The sequence below is a fragment of the Equus caballus genome, chromosome 17 (assembly GCF_041296265.1).
Source record: "Equus caballus isolate H_3958 breed thoroughbred chromosome 17, TB-T2T, whole genome shotgun sequence".
NCBI lineage: Eukaryota > Metazoa > Chordata > Mammalia > Perissodactyla > Equidae > Equus > Equus caballus.
Genome location: NC_091700.1, coordinates 100,162,972 through 100,179,686, shown reverse-complemented (window position 1 = coordinate 100,179,686; position 16,715 = coordinate 100,162,972). Strand labels below are relative to the sequence as shown.

General features: G+C 52.1%; 1 protein-coding gene across 17 annotated transcripts in view; it reads right to left on the bottom strand.

Annotated features, from left to right (window-relative positions):
- ATP11A (ATPase phospholipid transporting 11A) overlaps positions 1-16,715 on the bottom strand; it is a 154,336-nt gene that overhangs the window by 42,172 nt on the left and 95,449 nt on the right. For 15 of the 17 annotated variants that reach the window (XR_011427844.1, XR_011427843.1, XM_070240016.1 and 12 more), the window contains 9 exons: positions 15,028-15,156; positions 12,603-12,706; positions 12,063-12,113; positions 8,779-8,843; positions 8,051-8,132; positions 6,679-6,829; positions 5,331-5,528; positions 2,613-2,786; positions 1,254-1,417 (listed from right to left, as the gene is read on the bottom strand). Coding sequence is in view for 15 of the 17 variants with exons in the window: in XM_070240016.1 (XP_070096117.1) it covers positions 1,254-1,417; positions 2,613-2,786; positions 5,331-5,528; positions 6,679-6,829; positions 8,051-8,132; positions 8,779-8,843; positions 12,063-12,113; positions 12,603-12,706; positions 15,028-15,156 (1,118 nt within the window). In the remaining 2 variants the exon portion in view is untranslated. The remainder of the gene's footprint in view (positions 1-1,253; positions 1,418-2,612; positions 2,787-5,330; positions 5,529-6,678; positions 6,830-8,050; positions 8,133-8,778; positions 8,844-12,062; positions 12,114-12,602; positions 12,707-15,027; positions 15,157-16,715) is intronic. The other 2 variants (XM_070240017.1, XM_070240013.1) reach the window with 1 other exon arrangement.

Here is a 16,715-nt window from a genome sequence, read left to right as displayed (position 1 = left end):
ATCAACAAACATCTGCAGAGCACAATCTGTGACGCCCCCCACCACCAGCACACCTGAGAGCTGCGCACACGTCAGTACTGTGTGGCCTGGGTGGGAGTGCAAAGAGGAAGGGCATGGCTTCTGGACTCAGGGGCTTACGAGCCGGGCAATGGGAACATCACGCTAACATGTAGCCATGACAGTGTGGAGGCGCCAGGAGAGTATGCGGACAGGTGCACACCTGACCCGGCAGGAGCTGGAGGCCAAGGACGGGCTTCTTGGAAGGTGAGTCTAAAGTGACGGGCACAACAGCCTGCCTACCCTCTTATATCTGCGACTGAACGTGTCTAACTTCTGAGCATGCGCTCCACACGCAGACATGAATCTAGCTCTGAGCATCCCACCCGTGCACATGTGGATCGGCACTCTTAACAAAGGTCCACCGCAATACAACTTACAGACCGGACCCCACTGTTCAAACTGCACAGGAGAAACACACTGGTTTAGTCAACAACAGAAACACTGCTCTAATCAGAGGAGTGTTCAGTGTGCGTTTATCGACGGCAGCGGAGAGGGAAGATCAGTACCCTTAGTATCACATCAGGGTCGTACGCTGGGGGAACTGGAAAAACATTTCCCTGACCTGAAATTATGCCAGGAATCTGGAATGAAGCACATTTCCAGTGCTTGCCTAAAACGCCATGTCATGAAGCAGCAGGAACTGCCAAAGAAAAGAATGTGAAGGAGGGGGCAAGGGGCACAGAGTTAACATGACAGGACACGAGAGAGAAAAGGCAACAGGAAGGAACCCCAGCACCCAGCTGAATCCCTCCCCACGTCGTGTGACTTTAGGAAGGTTGCCTGACGTCTCTGGGCGTCATTTCCTTAGGATGGACGAGGAAGGCTTGTCCTAAGGGTGTGTAGGATTGTCCGCCTCTTTAAAAGCCTGTGATCATCTGGAACAGCCTCTAACTAACGCGGCCGAGGTTAAGAGGGAAAACTGCCCAATGAGACGGCGAGAGAGACCCGGGCAGCTGAGCAGCCACTTCTCACGCCAACGGCAGGTTGTCCAGGACCCGCCTCCCAACGCGGAGGTGGAGGAAACGCCGAGCACCGAGGCGGTGGCTGCTTAGCCCCCCTCAGCGAGCATCCGAGGCCAGGGCCCGACACAGGACTCTTCCAGTGAGAGCCCACGGCTGGGCTGAAAGGACCCTGAAACCAGACGGGCACAACCCTCGCATCCAAGACCAGAGTCGTCACAGCCAAAGACGTACCTCTGGACACCTTCGACCAGGGCCACCTCGTCGGGCGAGGACGATATGTACACACAGGACTTTGCCGAGTCCGGTGACTTCCTGGGGCCGTCCACGTCATCATCGTCCTTCACCTGGATGGTGTGGCACAGACAGATGGCCCGGAAAAACAGCTCTTCTCGCTCCTATAAAAACGGGTCCAAACCCACATGTCTATGGTGTGAATAAACAGGAGGCAGTGAGCAATGGGGCAGGATGGGTGGCTTCCAGGGGTAGGAAGGTCTAGTCTTGCTTGGTGGTTGGGAAGTGCAGTGTAACCGCGGCTGTTCTTCATGCCCGAGCATTTCCACAGTAATTACGGTCAAGACCAACGAGGTGAAGACTGAGAGGAAAGGACCGTCACAGGAGGAGAGCACGCCGGCCTGAGCCTCGGGGCAGCTGAGGCAGCACAGGGGCCGGGGGCCCAGCTCCCTTGAGCCTGGAGTCCCCTGGGATTCCCGAAGCCTCCCCGAGGCTGAGAAGGGCCGACAAGGGCTGGGCTCGCATCCCGAGTGCCAGGAGGAGGAGCTACGGCAGGTGTCAGGAGGGACCCCCCCGCTGAGTTCCCGGAGCAATGGCAGTTTCTGTACGGCAATCACCTGAAGCACACACGGCAGGGGTACAGTGCACCGGGTCAGGAAGGCTGTCACGGCACAGCCCACTAGGGCAGGCCATCCTTGGTCCCCTCTGGGACCCTGCACAGGACTCCACACTCACCAAGCTTTCTGGAATAGTCTCCCGGCTGGCCACTGGCAAGGGTCATGGCCTGCCCCGCCCCGATCATGGTGGAGATGTGGAGCCACGGCACTCAGGTGTGCACGTGTGTGTGCACCTGCATGTGTGTGCACATCTGTGTGTAAGTGTGCGTGCAGTGTGCGTCTGTGTACACACGTGAGGGTTGTGTGTGTGTTGGGTTGTGTGTGCACATGTGTACATGTATGCACATGTGGGTGTGGGGGCATGTGTCTGTGTGTATGTGTGTCTGTGTGCACACATGAGCACGGATGCCCACACGTGTATACGTGTGTGCTCAAGCATGGGTGTGTACACGAGTGTGAGCACATGCACACAGGGTGTGCGGGTCACTCTGCTCTCAGCCCATGTTTTCCCTGCCCCTCCATGTCTTCAAAGCTGTTCCTAATGCGGATGTGACTGGCCAGATTCCCAGGCGGGAGGCAGTGGCAGCTCACGGCTCCCCTCACTCAAGTGGCCGGAGGACTGTGTCTTTCTGGGACCCCAGGACAAGAGGTGGCACGGGTCTGTCTGGTGAATGGGACCTTGGACAGCGTGGCAGTGATGGCCGCTAGAAGGAACACGCCCGCTGGGAGAGCGGCCACCTACCCTGCCGCTGACGCCCGGGGAAGAGTCGATCATGTCGATGCCGGAGGCCTCGGGGAGGACCTGCCCGTTGCAGATGGCGTGCGGCACGTAGACCTGGCCCTCGATGCAGCACTCCTTGAACTCCATGTTGTTCTCCGTGAGCGTGCCCGTCTTGTCCGTGAAGACGTACTCCACCTGCGGACACAAGGAGCGCTGGGCGGTGCCGGCCCGGAGCCCGAGGGCCGTGTGGGAGGGAGAGGGTGCGCTCGGGACTCAGACCCCAGGGCTCCCTGTCTGAGCACCGACGCTTCCCTACGAGACGGACTTGTCTGCTTTCACCCAAAACACACTGCTCCGCCAGCCTGAATGAACCGTGAGCCTTCGGACCACCTGCCCTCCCCCTCTTCTGATGTCCCACCAGCGCCCGACTCGAGGTGGAGGGTGGCCCTTCCCCGTCCCGCTTCTCTGGATGCAAAGCACAAAGAACGCCACGTTCTCGTGGGTGGAAACGAAACGCTGGGCGGAGCCAGCCTTCCATTTGTTGGAAAGACAGAGATGGGGGGACAGTCCTGAACCTTATTCAACAAAAAAGTCAAGGACATAGAGAGGATGAACGCCTTCTCTAAGGTCTGGGAGGTCAAAACTCACACAGTCGTTTAAGGTTTAGGAGATGGAATTCAAACAAATAGAAGGACAAAACAAATTTCAGACAGGAAACTGTGAAAAGTATTAAAACAACACCTGGTTTTAAACCCTAAATTTAGATAAACTCAGGCTACGTACTCATCACGAGTAAGGAAAGGAGGAGGGGATTCTGGGACTCAGGGCACATGGTGAGGTGGCTGTCGGGGGGGCGAGCCTCCCCAGGTCAGAGACCCGCTGGCCCGGCGGGGAGTCCACGCTCCACACACCTTGTCTCCTGATCAGAGCCCCCAGCACACGTCTCCAGGACCAGAAAGGCGAGGCAGGTCTCCAGGACAACAAAGTGCACAGGTGCAGGAAGCAACGACAACAGAATGCTACAGTGAAACAGACTGCGTTCCACAGTCTGCCCTTTTCACTGAAGTCTCTCAGCAAAACATCCTTTTCTGTCTCAAATCCCACCGCAGAAAACACCTTTTCCTTGTGGGCTTGCTTCTAAGAAGCAAGTTTTAAGTATGCAGTAGTGCCCTGTTGAACTTTTTTTCAAGCAACCTGCCATCCAGACACTTGCAAGAAACTCCACTGAGCCTGTCCCCACACCTGGAAAATCAGTCACGCGAATGAAGTCCGAATTTGTGACTGCTCCCTGGGCAGGCGGCTCTGGGGTTTCATGTGAATGACACCTGGCTTTTTTCAAAGTGAGGATCAACAAAAATAGTGGATATTTCAGAAGGTTGCCTCCTGTGAAACAAGCCTTTCCACCAAGCTCGGAGCTCCTGTGTCACCAGGTAATTCCTAGACTTACCCCGCGTCAGATAAAGTGGCTGCACTGAACACCACTCGACATTTTTCTTGTTACAGAAAAAATTCTCTCCTCTACGGGTTTCTCAGAAATACACCACGTATTATGTTTGCAAAACATATGAAATATGCAGAGGTAAAAATACTCTAGTACTGAGCAGCCAGATTATGACGTGTGTGTTGCTGACTGAGACAGTACTGCACCACGTGGACGTGGACCATGCTGGAGGAATGCGCCGGAAGTAAAAACCAGTGAAATGTTATCTGTCAGTAACAAACATCCCTGCCCCGGGGGAGGAAGGCAGTTGGTCTATCAGACTCTAGGCCTCTGGCTACACACTGCTGCTCTGGGGTGATGGGGGGGCGGGTTCCAGCTTCGTCTAAAATGGCCCTGTTTACAAAATACTCCCCCAATTTGTTCCCGTTTTATTTTAAAGACGGATGGATCACTGTTTACCAAATGCCCTTTACTGCCACAGAGGCTGGGAGGGGGCTGGAACCCGGGTGGCGGGAAGGGTCTGGCCAGAGGCCCTAGGCGATCAGAGCCGGGTCTTTCCTGACACAGGGGCTGACATTTGGGGTCCACAGGGCTCTGCCTCTCATCCAGGTGACCCTGGGCCATGACTCCCACCGTGGCGGTTCCATCAGAAACCCGGTGGGCGCCTCCCCTCCATGATCTTGTTCAATCTGCCCCACGCTCTGGCGAGGCAGGCATCGGTCACGACGTCCGTTTCACAGATTAAGAAGCTGGAGGTGCAGTGAGCCCCAGCCCCAGCCCCGGCCCCGAGCTGTGGGCGCAGACCAGGACTTCCCTGTAGGTGTTCTCACTCTGCAGTACACCGCGAGACTGACACTGAGGTCTCGCTCTGCTGTCTTTACATGAGGATAACTGGCTGTGAGAGCCGTGGAAACCAGGCATCGAAGCGGCAACGCCCAGGAACTGGCGCTCAATGAGGTCAGCTCACTTCGCCCTTCACCCCCACTCCCACCCTTAAAGCCCAGAACGAGCACATCAGGAAGGCCACGAGCGGCTCCCATCACAGCTACTGCACTGACTGTGCATGAGGTGTAAAGAGAAAAGCGCTACCAGTCCTCGCGCAAAGTTAAAACCGCTCTGCCGCCGTCTCTCACCAGGAGTGGTGACATCTCTGCACGAACTGAAACGGGAATGTTCTCATCCATCCAGACGGATGATTCGCCTGCACAAGGTGAATCACTCAGAACCCAGGAGTCTGGGAACATGAAACGGAAGGACCCGAACGCCACAAACCAGGAAGACGACCGAGGGATACCGACCTGTCCGAGCTCCTCGTTTAAATCCGAGGTGTTAACCACAGGCCCCTCCCCCGACTCCTCGTCAAACATCTCCTCGTCCCAGGTGATGAAGTAGGAGCCCAGGAACTTCTGCAGCTCCACCGTGACGTACATGGACACCGGGATGATGTAGTTGAAGAGGACCATGAAGGCCAGGAAGTCCGTGAAGGCCCTGAGGAACTGAGAGCGCGCATCAGCGCCTGCGGCCGCCCGCCCGCCCACCACCACGAGGGGGCACGCGCAATCTTCAAACACAAGCACTTCAGACCCAAGTAGACTTTACCCTGTGAGCCCTCCCAGCTGCCTCTGCTGCTCTGACACAGCGCCTCTTACTTGGTAATAACCTACAGATGCTGCAAAACATGTCTGAGGAAAAGGATTTCTCTGCACGGTTTTGTTCTCATCTCTGAGTCATTTAGTTTTGTGGGAGGCCCGTCTGAAAACAGGAGTGATACAGGGACCCTGGTCTGGATTTGCACACCACCCTGCTCTGAACTCAGTGGGCCCTGCTCTGGATTTGCACACTGCCCCACTCTGGACTCAGTGGGCCCTGCTCTGGATTTGCATACTGCCCTGCTCTGGACTCAGTGGGCCCTGCTCTGGATTTGCACACTGCCCGACTCTGGACTCAGTGGATCTTGGTCTGGATTTGCACACTGCCCTGCTCTGGACTCAGTGGACCCTGCTCTGGATTTGCACACTGCCCTGCTCTGGACTCAGTGGATCCTGGTCTGGATTTGCACACTGTCCTGCTCTGAACTCAGTGGACTCTGGTCTGGATTTGCACGCCACCCTACTCTGGACTTGGAGGCTCAGCCAGAAAACTGTACTGTCTTAAGTACAGGACAGTCAGTCAAATTACTTTAACACACTGGTTTGGGAAAAAAACACTTTTGATAAACCTGAGCAACTGAGCTGCAATCCCCCTGAGGAAAAATGAAACCACTTCCTACCGTAATTTCCTACCATTGAGATTCTCCTATTTCCATATTTTTGCCTAAGACGGTGCCATTTATCTCATGATCATCGGTGAGCATTTATTGAGCACCCTCTAAGTACAGGACACCGCACTGGGTTCTGGAAACACGAAAAGCCTTTAAGGTGCTGTCCTTGTGAGTTTACTATGGGAACCCACAACTTCCCAGACTTGTGTGTGCAAACGCCCAAAGAAAGCTGGGGCTGCCTGTGTCCACAGCTACGGAGGCAGCTGACACTTTCCGTATCAATCAGTGCATCTGTTACGGAGATTCACTCAGCGTTCTCGCACCACATTTTCACAAAAACGGCCTACATGACACCTTCCATCGTATGAAAGCAATCACTCTCGTACCAGGTTCCTCTGTCTTTCCGATTCGGTTTTCTGGTTATACCACGGCTCATCTCGGAACGGCTCACTCTGCCAGACGTACTTCAGGACGGTATTTATCAGCGCTTTGCTGATGAGAATGCAGAGGTACACGATGAGGAAGGCATTCATTGATCTGAAACACAGGATGGCAGTGGTTACTCAGTTACTGCTCCCCGAAGACACCAGGGCAGACATCGCCTTTCCTGCAAAGGTCAAGGTGACCACGTTGTGAAGAAGCAGGTTAGAGACAACCCAGCAACAGGTTTCAAAGGACCCCTCCCCTCCAGAAAAGGACAGTGAAAACGAAAATGCTCGTTCACATCTGAGTCCACTCGGGTCACAGGCGTGTGACTCTAGAGGCCACCAGGGAAACAGCTAAGAGAAGGGAAAGCTTCGTAAACAGGAGAGGGAGCCGCTCACAACCAGGTCCCTGATGACGGCGTCTGCAGTCTAGGATTCTAGAACTTAAAGAACACCCCGAAGTCAATTTCTTCTACCATTAAGCATTAACCAATGAGTTCCAAATTTAGAGACTATGACTACGAAGGGGGGCGGGGGGTGGGGCGTGAACACTCCTCAGGACGCCCTCTGTGTAGGAAACACGCGGAACCCTTGGCCAGCATCTTAGCAGATCTGGGGAAGAAGGCCTGGCTTCCAGTGTCTATTTCTGAAAGCTCTGTGAACGTCGACATCTGGCATCAGGGCCCTCTTGCTTACTAAGAGCCGGATCTCCGTGTTCATATTCGATGTGGCCTCAGGCAGACAGGGACCCAGGACCAGGTTCTGAGATCAACTGACGAAGAACAGGTGGAGGACACCCCACCAGGCTCCCTCCAAATTCGTATGTGGCACACAGCTCTTTACTGAGTAACTGGTTACGGCTCGGTTCCCCACTGCAGGACGAGGATACACTTTAACAGGAGGCGGAGACGACAAAACTCCAGGCCACATTTTCCTACAAATCCAACTCTCTCCTTGACTTATCGTCACAAGGATTCTACATGAAGACTGCTCTCTCTGCTAATTCTCTCCTCGGTACAAGATGTGGTTCCAACAACCCCAAAGTTAAAGGTGACCCTGTTTTGACTTTTTAATGAGACGGTGACAGGCGTGATGGACACCTGATTTGGTACCTGCACCCGGGGGCGTCCACCCGAGGGAGCCTGTGGAGGTGTGGGCATTTACGTCCCCACAAAACAAGACCGTCGACCGAAACAGTCAGCTCTCCGCCTCTCTGGGCCCCGGCAACGAGCTGCTGACAAGGCCGAGGGAAGCACGTTCCTCTCTACAGAGCTCTGTGACAGCTCCGAGTCACAGATTTCCACGTACTTCCAACAGCGGTGCTGAAACTTACTTCTCCACAGCAGATCGCTTCTGGGATGTTGACTGGTAATTTAACGCCATCTTAGTTTCCATGCCCGTGTAAATCGCGACACCTACACAGTGGAAGAGCGAATGTTAGAACAGTAACACGGCTGTGTCTGCCTTGACATCGTGAGTTACGCACAGCTATGTTGAAAATGGAATGTGGGGCAGAACGAGTCCTATTTTAAACTTCGCCAGGCAAGCTAGCTGCTCACAAAAGGAGCCACATGACAGGACTCTTCAGACCAAAGACATACTTTTTTTTTTCCTGCAGAGAGAGCAATCTCTACTTATTTTTTTAAATTTCGGATTTTAATATATTGCATTTTCCAATAATGGGACATACACGGATACTTTTACGTTGTCTCACTTAACTAAAACATTAAAAATGACCCACCAGAAATGGAAGACACGAGCAAAGAAATGCAGCCATTAAAAGCATTTCCTGCAGAACGAAATCGTGTCCAAGGATCTAACTGCGAGTTTCTGAGTCAAGAACTGCAGGGGCTTCAGGAGCAGCACTCTCTTCAGACGCCACGCCCTAGAGACCGCGGTTTTCCATTGACACGGACTGTCCTGGGAGGCACAGTGACCGCTGCCCGCAGTCCACCCACCTCCGAGCACAGAGATGCGTCGACGGCACCACTGTGCACTTTAACTGCTCAGGTAACTTACTCTCGAAAGCTCCTGTCAATAATTCACTAATCAAACACTTACCAAAGATCTTCTCGGTGTTCTTCAGCGTGGCCCCTCTAAGCAGCAGGTTTTCTGATCCTAATGGCCTACAGAGACAGGGATGACGAGAGCAGGGAAGGCAAGATCAGAGGAAGGCACACCACAAGTGGAAAGTCAGCTCATCTGCCTAACAGACTTCATTTTAAGAGGACATCATTAAAATGAGGGTTTGCTTATGTTTGGATTATGAACATCAGCCCGGGTCCGAGCGCAGCATGTGGCCCTTGCCTGTGGGAGGACAGGAATGTGGCTCTGCTGGGAGCACTCTGAGGGTGCTGCTCAGCTGGCGCCTGCCATCCCCACACAGCACTGACACCTGTGCGGGATCTCGTCAGGCACGTGGGCTCCCAGCCCCACCCCAGACCTACTAACTGGATCTGAAGGTTGAAGAATGTTCCGCTAGCTTTCTCAAGGGCTGTGGGCCAACAAGTGGGGTCCCCACCCCAGTGCCATCAGCAGCACCTGGGGATGTGTCCAAAGTGTCACCCCCACAGACTGAACCAGGAGCCCTAGCTCCTAATAGGCCTAAGTCTGAGGACCGCTGGGCTGGAAGACCCCTAAACACACTGGGAAAGTGCAGGGTGGTGCCCGGGTCTCACGTGGCTTCAGCCATCGCTGCCACATCCGCAGGGAGACTCAGCACGTCTCATGTGACACAGGGTTTTAAGGATGAAGGCTCGGATGCTGTGCCTGCATTTAAACACTGGCAGTCAATGCCACAAAGCCCCTCTGAATGCAGTGGCCCTGTAAGCAAACAACCCACGCATCGCGACTTTGGGGGGAAACAGGCAACAACCAAGGAATTCAGAACCCACTCCCGTAAGCAGGAGGCCTGCCCCAAGCCCTGAGGCTCCACAGGGAGCAGCGACCACAGCTCTGCCGTCGGGGTCACGCGCAGGGCTCCCTCTGCTGGGGGAGTAATGACTTTTTCTCGTTTCCGGAGTAAAAGAGAGAAGAGAGGCGGAATTCAGCTTTACAGGTTTTGCTATTGACAGTGATCTCGTGATTTTCTCTGGAGGGTAAAGGGAAAGAACTGAAAGTATTTGCTGAAGTTTGCTTTTTACTTTGTCGGTGTATTTAAATTTCCTTTACCATGGGATGTGGAGAACCCACTGAATGTTCTAAGCTTATAGTGCCGTCGGTGTATTTCGCTGACACAGCTCAGGACTGCACGCAGCTGGAGACGAGAAAGAGGGGAGAGCCTGGCACATGCCCGACCTGACACGTCGGTCCCGGGGCTGTCCGGGGCTCTCAACATTCATCCCTCAGCCTGTCAGCCACCAAAGACGGGTGCCCGGGGCTGTACCTTGCTGTCTGCTCGTGTTATGTGTACTGTCAGCCTCTATTAGCAAAAATTCACAATAACTCACGTCGAACATGTTTACGAAAACAAACGGCTCTTTAAAAAGCATCTCTGGGAAATCTAAAAATAATTTACTTAAAAAAGTCCTTTGCTCCTAGTTTGGACGGGAGGAAGGGGAAATGTCACTCTGCCTGGGCAAGAACGTGGGCATATAATTCAGAACTCTCCATACTACCAATTTATAAACATCTTCACATATCCAAATATTAAAAGTCTGCTGAAGGGTATAAATACTTAAAAAGCTAAACTAGAATTGCTATCAAAATACGAAATATATTAGTAACTATCTTCCCAGATGCTCGGCATTAAACTTCTTATAAATATAAGGCATGGGAATCCCGTAGTGTTTACTGTTGCAGCTTCATCTACGAGCAACACGAATAAATCTAGACCTACTTACTCATTCAAACACACATTCACCCTCACAAGACACAGAAATACAGGTTATTTCTCCAAAACAATTAGGAATTCCGCGTAGACTGGTACGTACTTAGGAGAGACCAGGGCAAGGCCTCCACAAATTCTGAAAAGCACCCACTCACCTGCCGATGGATAATGATGATAAAAACATGCTCAGAAGTGCACAAGTGTTTCCTCAAAACAAATGATTTGGGGAGCGTGACTAGGAGATGAACCCAGCGACTCAGATTCACTGACTACTTATTTTGCAGTAATTTCCCACTCAGTTTATTTCTACTTCTGGGCGAATGTTTTCCACAATACACAAGGTAATGCCAGGATATCGGCAACCTGGAGACTTCTCAAATGGAAGAAAAGTAATTCCTCTAACAGCGGGGTTTCTGGAAAAGGAGCAACTTCAAAACCTACTCAAAGTTGATTTCCTACAGAGCAGACCTTGACTACCTAGGCAGCTGAAACTGAGAAGCACTAGGACCCTGAGACAATGTCCAGATAAAACGTCACGGGCCTGGGCAGTGGACACAGCACAGACCAAGAGCTGTGGCCGGGACAGTGGTATCACCCTGGTCCTGAGCCCTGGCTGTTCTGGACACTGCTACCTCATGGCCTCAGAGTCGGACATCTGATGGGGTGCTGATCCTTGTCAGCGTTCCGCGGTGTGACGTCCTGAGACCACTATGATGACACAGGCAAGCACACCCACCTGCCACCCACACCAGTCACAGCTGATCCGCCGGTCATAGGTTCCTCCATCCCCACGTGACGGAGGCCGTGAGCAGCCCTGGCGAGGCACATCCCCTTAAATATGGGTGCAGTCTAGAGCCAAAGATGTGCCCCAGCCGCGATTCTTTTTTTTTTTTTAAAGATTTTATTTTTTCCTTTTTCTCCCCAAAGCCCCCCTGTACATAGTTGTATATTCTTTGTTGTGGGTCCTTCTGGTTGTGGCATGTGGGACGCTGCTTCAGCATGGTTTGACGAGCAGTGCCATGTCCGCGCCCAAGATTCGAACCAACGAAACACTGGGCCGCCTGCAGCGGAGCATAAGAACCCAACCACTCGGCCACGGGGCCAGCCCCCAGCCGCGATTCTGAGCAGACACACACACACTCCAATAAAACGGCTCCAGGTCAGAAAGCTTTCAACTTCACAGCTGAAGACGTATGAGTCTATAAATTATGAAGGGGCCTTTCTAAGGGAGGAAAGAGCACGCTCTGCTTTGCTCTGGAACTGTCAGATGAGCTCCTGACGTTCCCCCGTGAGAAGATGCTCCACAGACTCGTGAGAGAACATTTTCCACGAGCATCCCTAGTTTGTTAACACGTACGGCCGCATCCACAAGAGAAACCGGGGAAGAGACTGGAACCGCCGGGGCCTTTGGTAAAGCAGAATTCTACCTTCAACATCCAATAGAGCAGCACCAAGGAAAAACTCTTATCAGAAAAGAATTCACTTCAACAACAGAGATGAAAACCGCGGGTCTCACCTCACCACGGAGTCATTCTGTTCGTGGTAAACTTTTATGCGGCCCACAAACCTGCAACAGAGAAGTCAGGTTACAAACAGGCAGCAGTACAGCGGGAGGGGAGACAGCAAGTGACAGTCCCACACGCCCGCCTCCCTGACCCTGGGACAGAAGTGCGCTGTGAGCTGGGATCCCTCACTTGCCAGCACGCTGGTGCGCAGCCAAACCTACCTTCCCCCCTCTCCCTACTTGACTCTCTGTTCTTACGAGCCTGTGACTTAACTGGTTGTCCTTAACATCCCTTCCTCAGAATACAGACAAGATTCTTTCTTCATTAAATTTAGTTCCATTAAGACACTTCAGATATGTGTATTAACAGCTTTGGATTTGGACGTTGCTGGACTACGAAAACACCAAAGTATTGCATTTTTGACTCGCTCTTAATTTGCAAGAGGTGATTCACATTCTCTTTCCAAACCACCATCGGTGCACTCTAGGTGGAGAGCAAGAACCGTGTTTGGGGATCAGGGGACACCGGTGGGGACCCCAAACCCGGCTTACTTGTAGAGGTCGGGCTGGGGCTGCTCACACTCGATGGTCGCGTGGAGGCGGTCAATGTCTTCTTCAGTGTGGAACCCCTTTGTGTCTTGAACGGCATAATGAGTCTAGAAATGGAACGTGAAATGTGAATTCACAACCAAAATGACCAACAAACCGAGCCGCTGGGGCCTCCAACCCTCGGGCAGCAAGGTGTTTAACTTTTTGTGCATGTCAATAAGCCCAATTACAAAGTCTGGCCACGCTGTGAGAGGAGACATCTAATAAAGAGTTTGCAAATGTTTAAGTTACAGAACTACAGGGTCCCAGTGTTAGCCCTTAGCTCTCAGGTGCCAGAAAATTCTTCCATCTTACCCAGCGTCCTCGACTTAAAATGAGTAGGACAGACAGCAATGCTGGGAATGCTTCTCCAAAACTGGACACTTCGATTTATCTGTCATAGTGGTGGCTACCGACCAGGAAACAATCTCAGCAGCTAATATGCTCCTTTCTGTTTCCATAACGCTGTTGCTTACACGGAGCCAGCACAGCATCACAAACTGCGCCCCTCGCTGCCCTGGGACTGTAAGCGTCTGCATGATCTCATGGGCCTCAACCGGGGGGGCCCCAAACTTGACTGTGCCTCGGCCCCCCTGGAGGGCTTGCAGGCCCTGACCCCCGACCCCAACTCTGAGAGTTTCTGACACTGTGGGTGTCGGGTGAGGCCCGAGAAGTTTGTTTCTAACGTGATCCCGGGTGACACCATGCTGCTGGCCTGCGACCCTGTTTTGAGAACGGGGGCCCAGACAGCGTCAGTGAGCACGAACAGGCGGACCGGCCTTGGGGGAGAGAGGAGAGAAAGACACGTGCGTGAGGGCCCGGACAAGAGAGAAGGCAGCACTCAGTCTCCCCTGTGTCTCCAGGAATCAAGTCCTGGACAACGAGGGTGATGACTCAAACCAACAGGAGACACGACCACAGCAGCATCTACACATCTGGGGGCACTCGTCACGTATCCAGCACTTCGGGAAACTTCCTAATTATATCCCCACAAGGGCCCCTGCAAGACAGCTTTGTCCCCATCTTACGGATGAAAAGACTCCAGAGAGGTCAAAAAGGCCACCCAGGGTCACAAGGGCAGCAGATGCAGCCAGCGTAGGATCCCATGCCCCATTCTGCTTTTAAGGAAAGGGCTCAGATGGCTCCAGCTCCCCAAGCTGCACCCAGTGCACAGAAGTGCACAGAGAGCCCTCTATTAAGATGCACAAACACACAAAAGGGGCCTGTGGCACATGGGTTCTAGCATCTGCCAGCTCTGGACTAGGGCGACTGCTGCTAAATTCATCTCCAGAAAGTGACACACCTGGAGATGGCCTACAGCACCTGGTCACTAGTGACACTGGGACGTGCTGGAGAAGAGACATCCCCTCGGTGGAACGGGGCGCGGAGGGCAGCCCACTGCCAACAGCCAGGGCGTGCATGGCTCCTGGGTGCCAGGGGGATGGGAACACGACCTCCTCTGGTTCCAGAGCCAGCGGCAGTCATCGCTCGAATCACTCAGGGATTTCCAGTCCTAGGATTACTGCTGCTTGCAACTGATTGTGCCAGAACCTGGTTAACTCTCTGGGGATGTGCTACGTGGAAATGCGGAAGTAAATGCCGGAAAAAACCCATGATTTTATACAATGATATCATGAATTATCCATAAAAGATCAGCATATCCTTTAGGGTTTTGCAAAGAAAATATCTCTTTCTCCTTGTAGAAATTGCCTACATCCATAGCTACTGTTTAAGCACCATTTCAGAGCTGCACTGTGTGAGCTGATGCCTTAGAAATGGCTGGATCCAGTGAGCCAGGCTCAATTTCATAAACTCCTCAGAAGCTCCTAGATTTTTTAAATAATGAAAACCTTAAAATTAATAGTGCTATGTTCTATTCTTTTATGACTGTTAATTAAAAATTGATAGCACCAGCTGCCAGTACAGAATTCCACACTGAATGTACGAAATTACAATTTCAGAAAATCCCTATTAAGCTATTTTAACAAAAAACACTTATGGGAGTAACAGTGAGGCAAAATCTAGGCTCCTGTGTGACTTTTCACATAATTTCAGGCCAGTAAAGACACTGATTCTGACCAGTAAAATGAAAACTTTCAAAATTCCAGCAGCCCATTTGTTGCATCCTTAGCCTGACTCCTCTGCTAGATGACAACTAAGTAAGTAACACGGAGCCACTTCTGTTAACCCGAGACGGCTGGTTGTTACAGACACCGAGGGTGGAAAGAAAAAGCGGAAAAGAGAGAGAAAGACGCAAAAGGGAGGAAACAATGGCAGCATGAGTCCCGGGGACCACTGAGAACACGGGTGTCAGACACAACATGGTTCTGGCCTCACGCCTGGGGACAGAAGGAGGCCCAGACGGGGTACCCAGCGAGAGGCACGTTACTTTGTGACTCGATTCTCCGTCCAGGCTGGCGGTTGTCACGTGGCAGGTCCCGTCTCCGCGGCTGCTGGAGAGGAAGATCAAGTCACAGGGGAAGGTGTCGTCCTCCTTGACCATGACGATGTCCCCGACCTGCAGGACAGACACAGACATTAAGGAACCTGCCTCTGTGGGTGGCTGCAGGGCGCGGGGGTTTCTTTTCCCCGACAGTATCTTCTCCCTGCCTGTAGACACCATTACGGTGTTTATTTGCAGGAAGATACACGGATGCTAATGCAACTAGAGAAAGATCATTTCCCAGGCATTCTGCCCAAATCAAGGAAAGACCAGATGAGGCTTCAATGCCAGTTTTAGATCCGGGAAGGTTCAAAGTCCATTGTGATAGAGTATTTCGCAGTGGAAACATGGATGAACACCTGTAACAGGATTCTCCGTGATTCAGCCCAAGCAGGCAAGTTCAAGCGTTTGCTAGCGTGTCCGAGTGGGACCATTCCTGCAGGAAGGTGCTCACCTACAACTAGGTGTGCTACAAACCAGGCGTGAGCGTTCTAAGAGCCGGCTGAACTACAGGACCAAGACACTGTCCAGATCACGTGAGCAGGACCAAGAAGAAAGCAGAAGTGGTGATCACACCACAAAAACTGAAGTGAAAATGAGCCACAGAACGTTTCCACACGGATTTTTAAATAAGACATAATCATCAGTTTTGGTATCATCACCAAGGTAGGCATCTGAATGACCGCCCAGAGAGGCCCTTTGTCTCTGACTGTGACCTTGGACTGTGTAACTGGAAGGCACTGACCATCCAGATGCACAGATCGGGGTGTCCAGCTAGTGGGTTCCAAATCCTTCCAACTGCTCAGACGGTCTTGCTGCTGCACACGGGATGCTCCCAGAATCGGGTCATCATCAAGCTCCATCTAAACTACAAGTGGGGTTGCCTGTCATGCCACATGTGGTCCCGGCTCACAAGCGTCTGAGAACTTAAGACTGGAGGGCTACTCTCTCTCCCCAAGTAGAATACGGGTTTAGTGAAATTCCTACCGAATCCTAGAAAGGACTTTTGTAGACATAGATGAGCTTATTCCAAAATTTATGCGGACAGGCGCAGGCCTAGAGTGGCTACGACAACTGGAGTAGGAAGAATGAGGCGGAGGAGTCGCTGCCGGTGTGAAAGCTCGCTGTGCAGCTGCGCAATCAGGACAGCGGTGGCCTCGGCGCAGGACTGACACAGAGACCAGGGGACAGAGAACCCAGAAACAGACCCACAGACACGCTTAGCTGACTTCCGACAAAGGTGCAAAGCAACTCAGTGGAGGAGAGACAGCCTTCCCACCAACAATGCCCGAGCCACTGGGCAGTAAAGGCCAAAAAAGGAACTCTGACCTAAACCTCTCACTTTATACAAAAACTAACTCAAAATGGATCATGAGCTTAGACACAAAACGTGAAAGTATAAAACTTTTAGAAAAAATCAGGAGAAAACGTTTAGGCTCCAGGGTTAGGCAGAGAGGTCTTAATGTTGACACTAAAAGTGTGACCCGTGAAAGGAAAAATCAATAAATTGGACTTCATCAAAATTAACAAGTTTACTTTTAGAAATACCCCATTAAAGTATTTCTGATAAAGGATTAATATTTATTTATTATTTTTTCTTGTGAGGAAGATTGGCCCTGAGCTAACATCTGTGC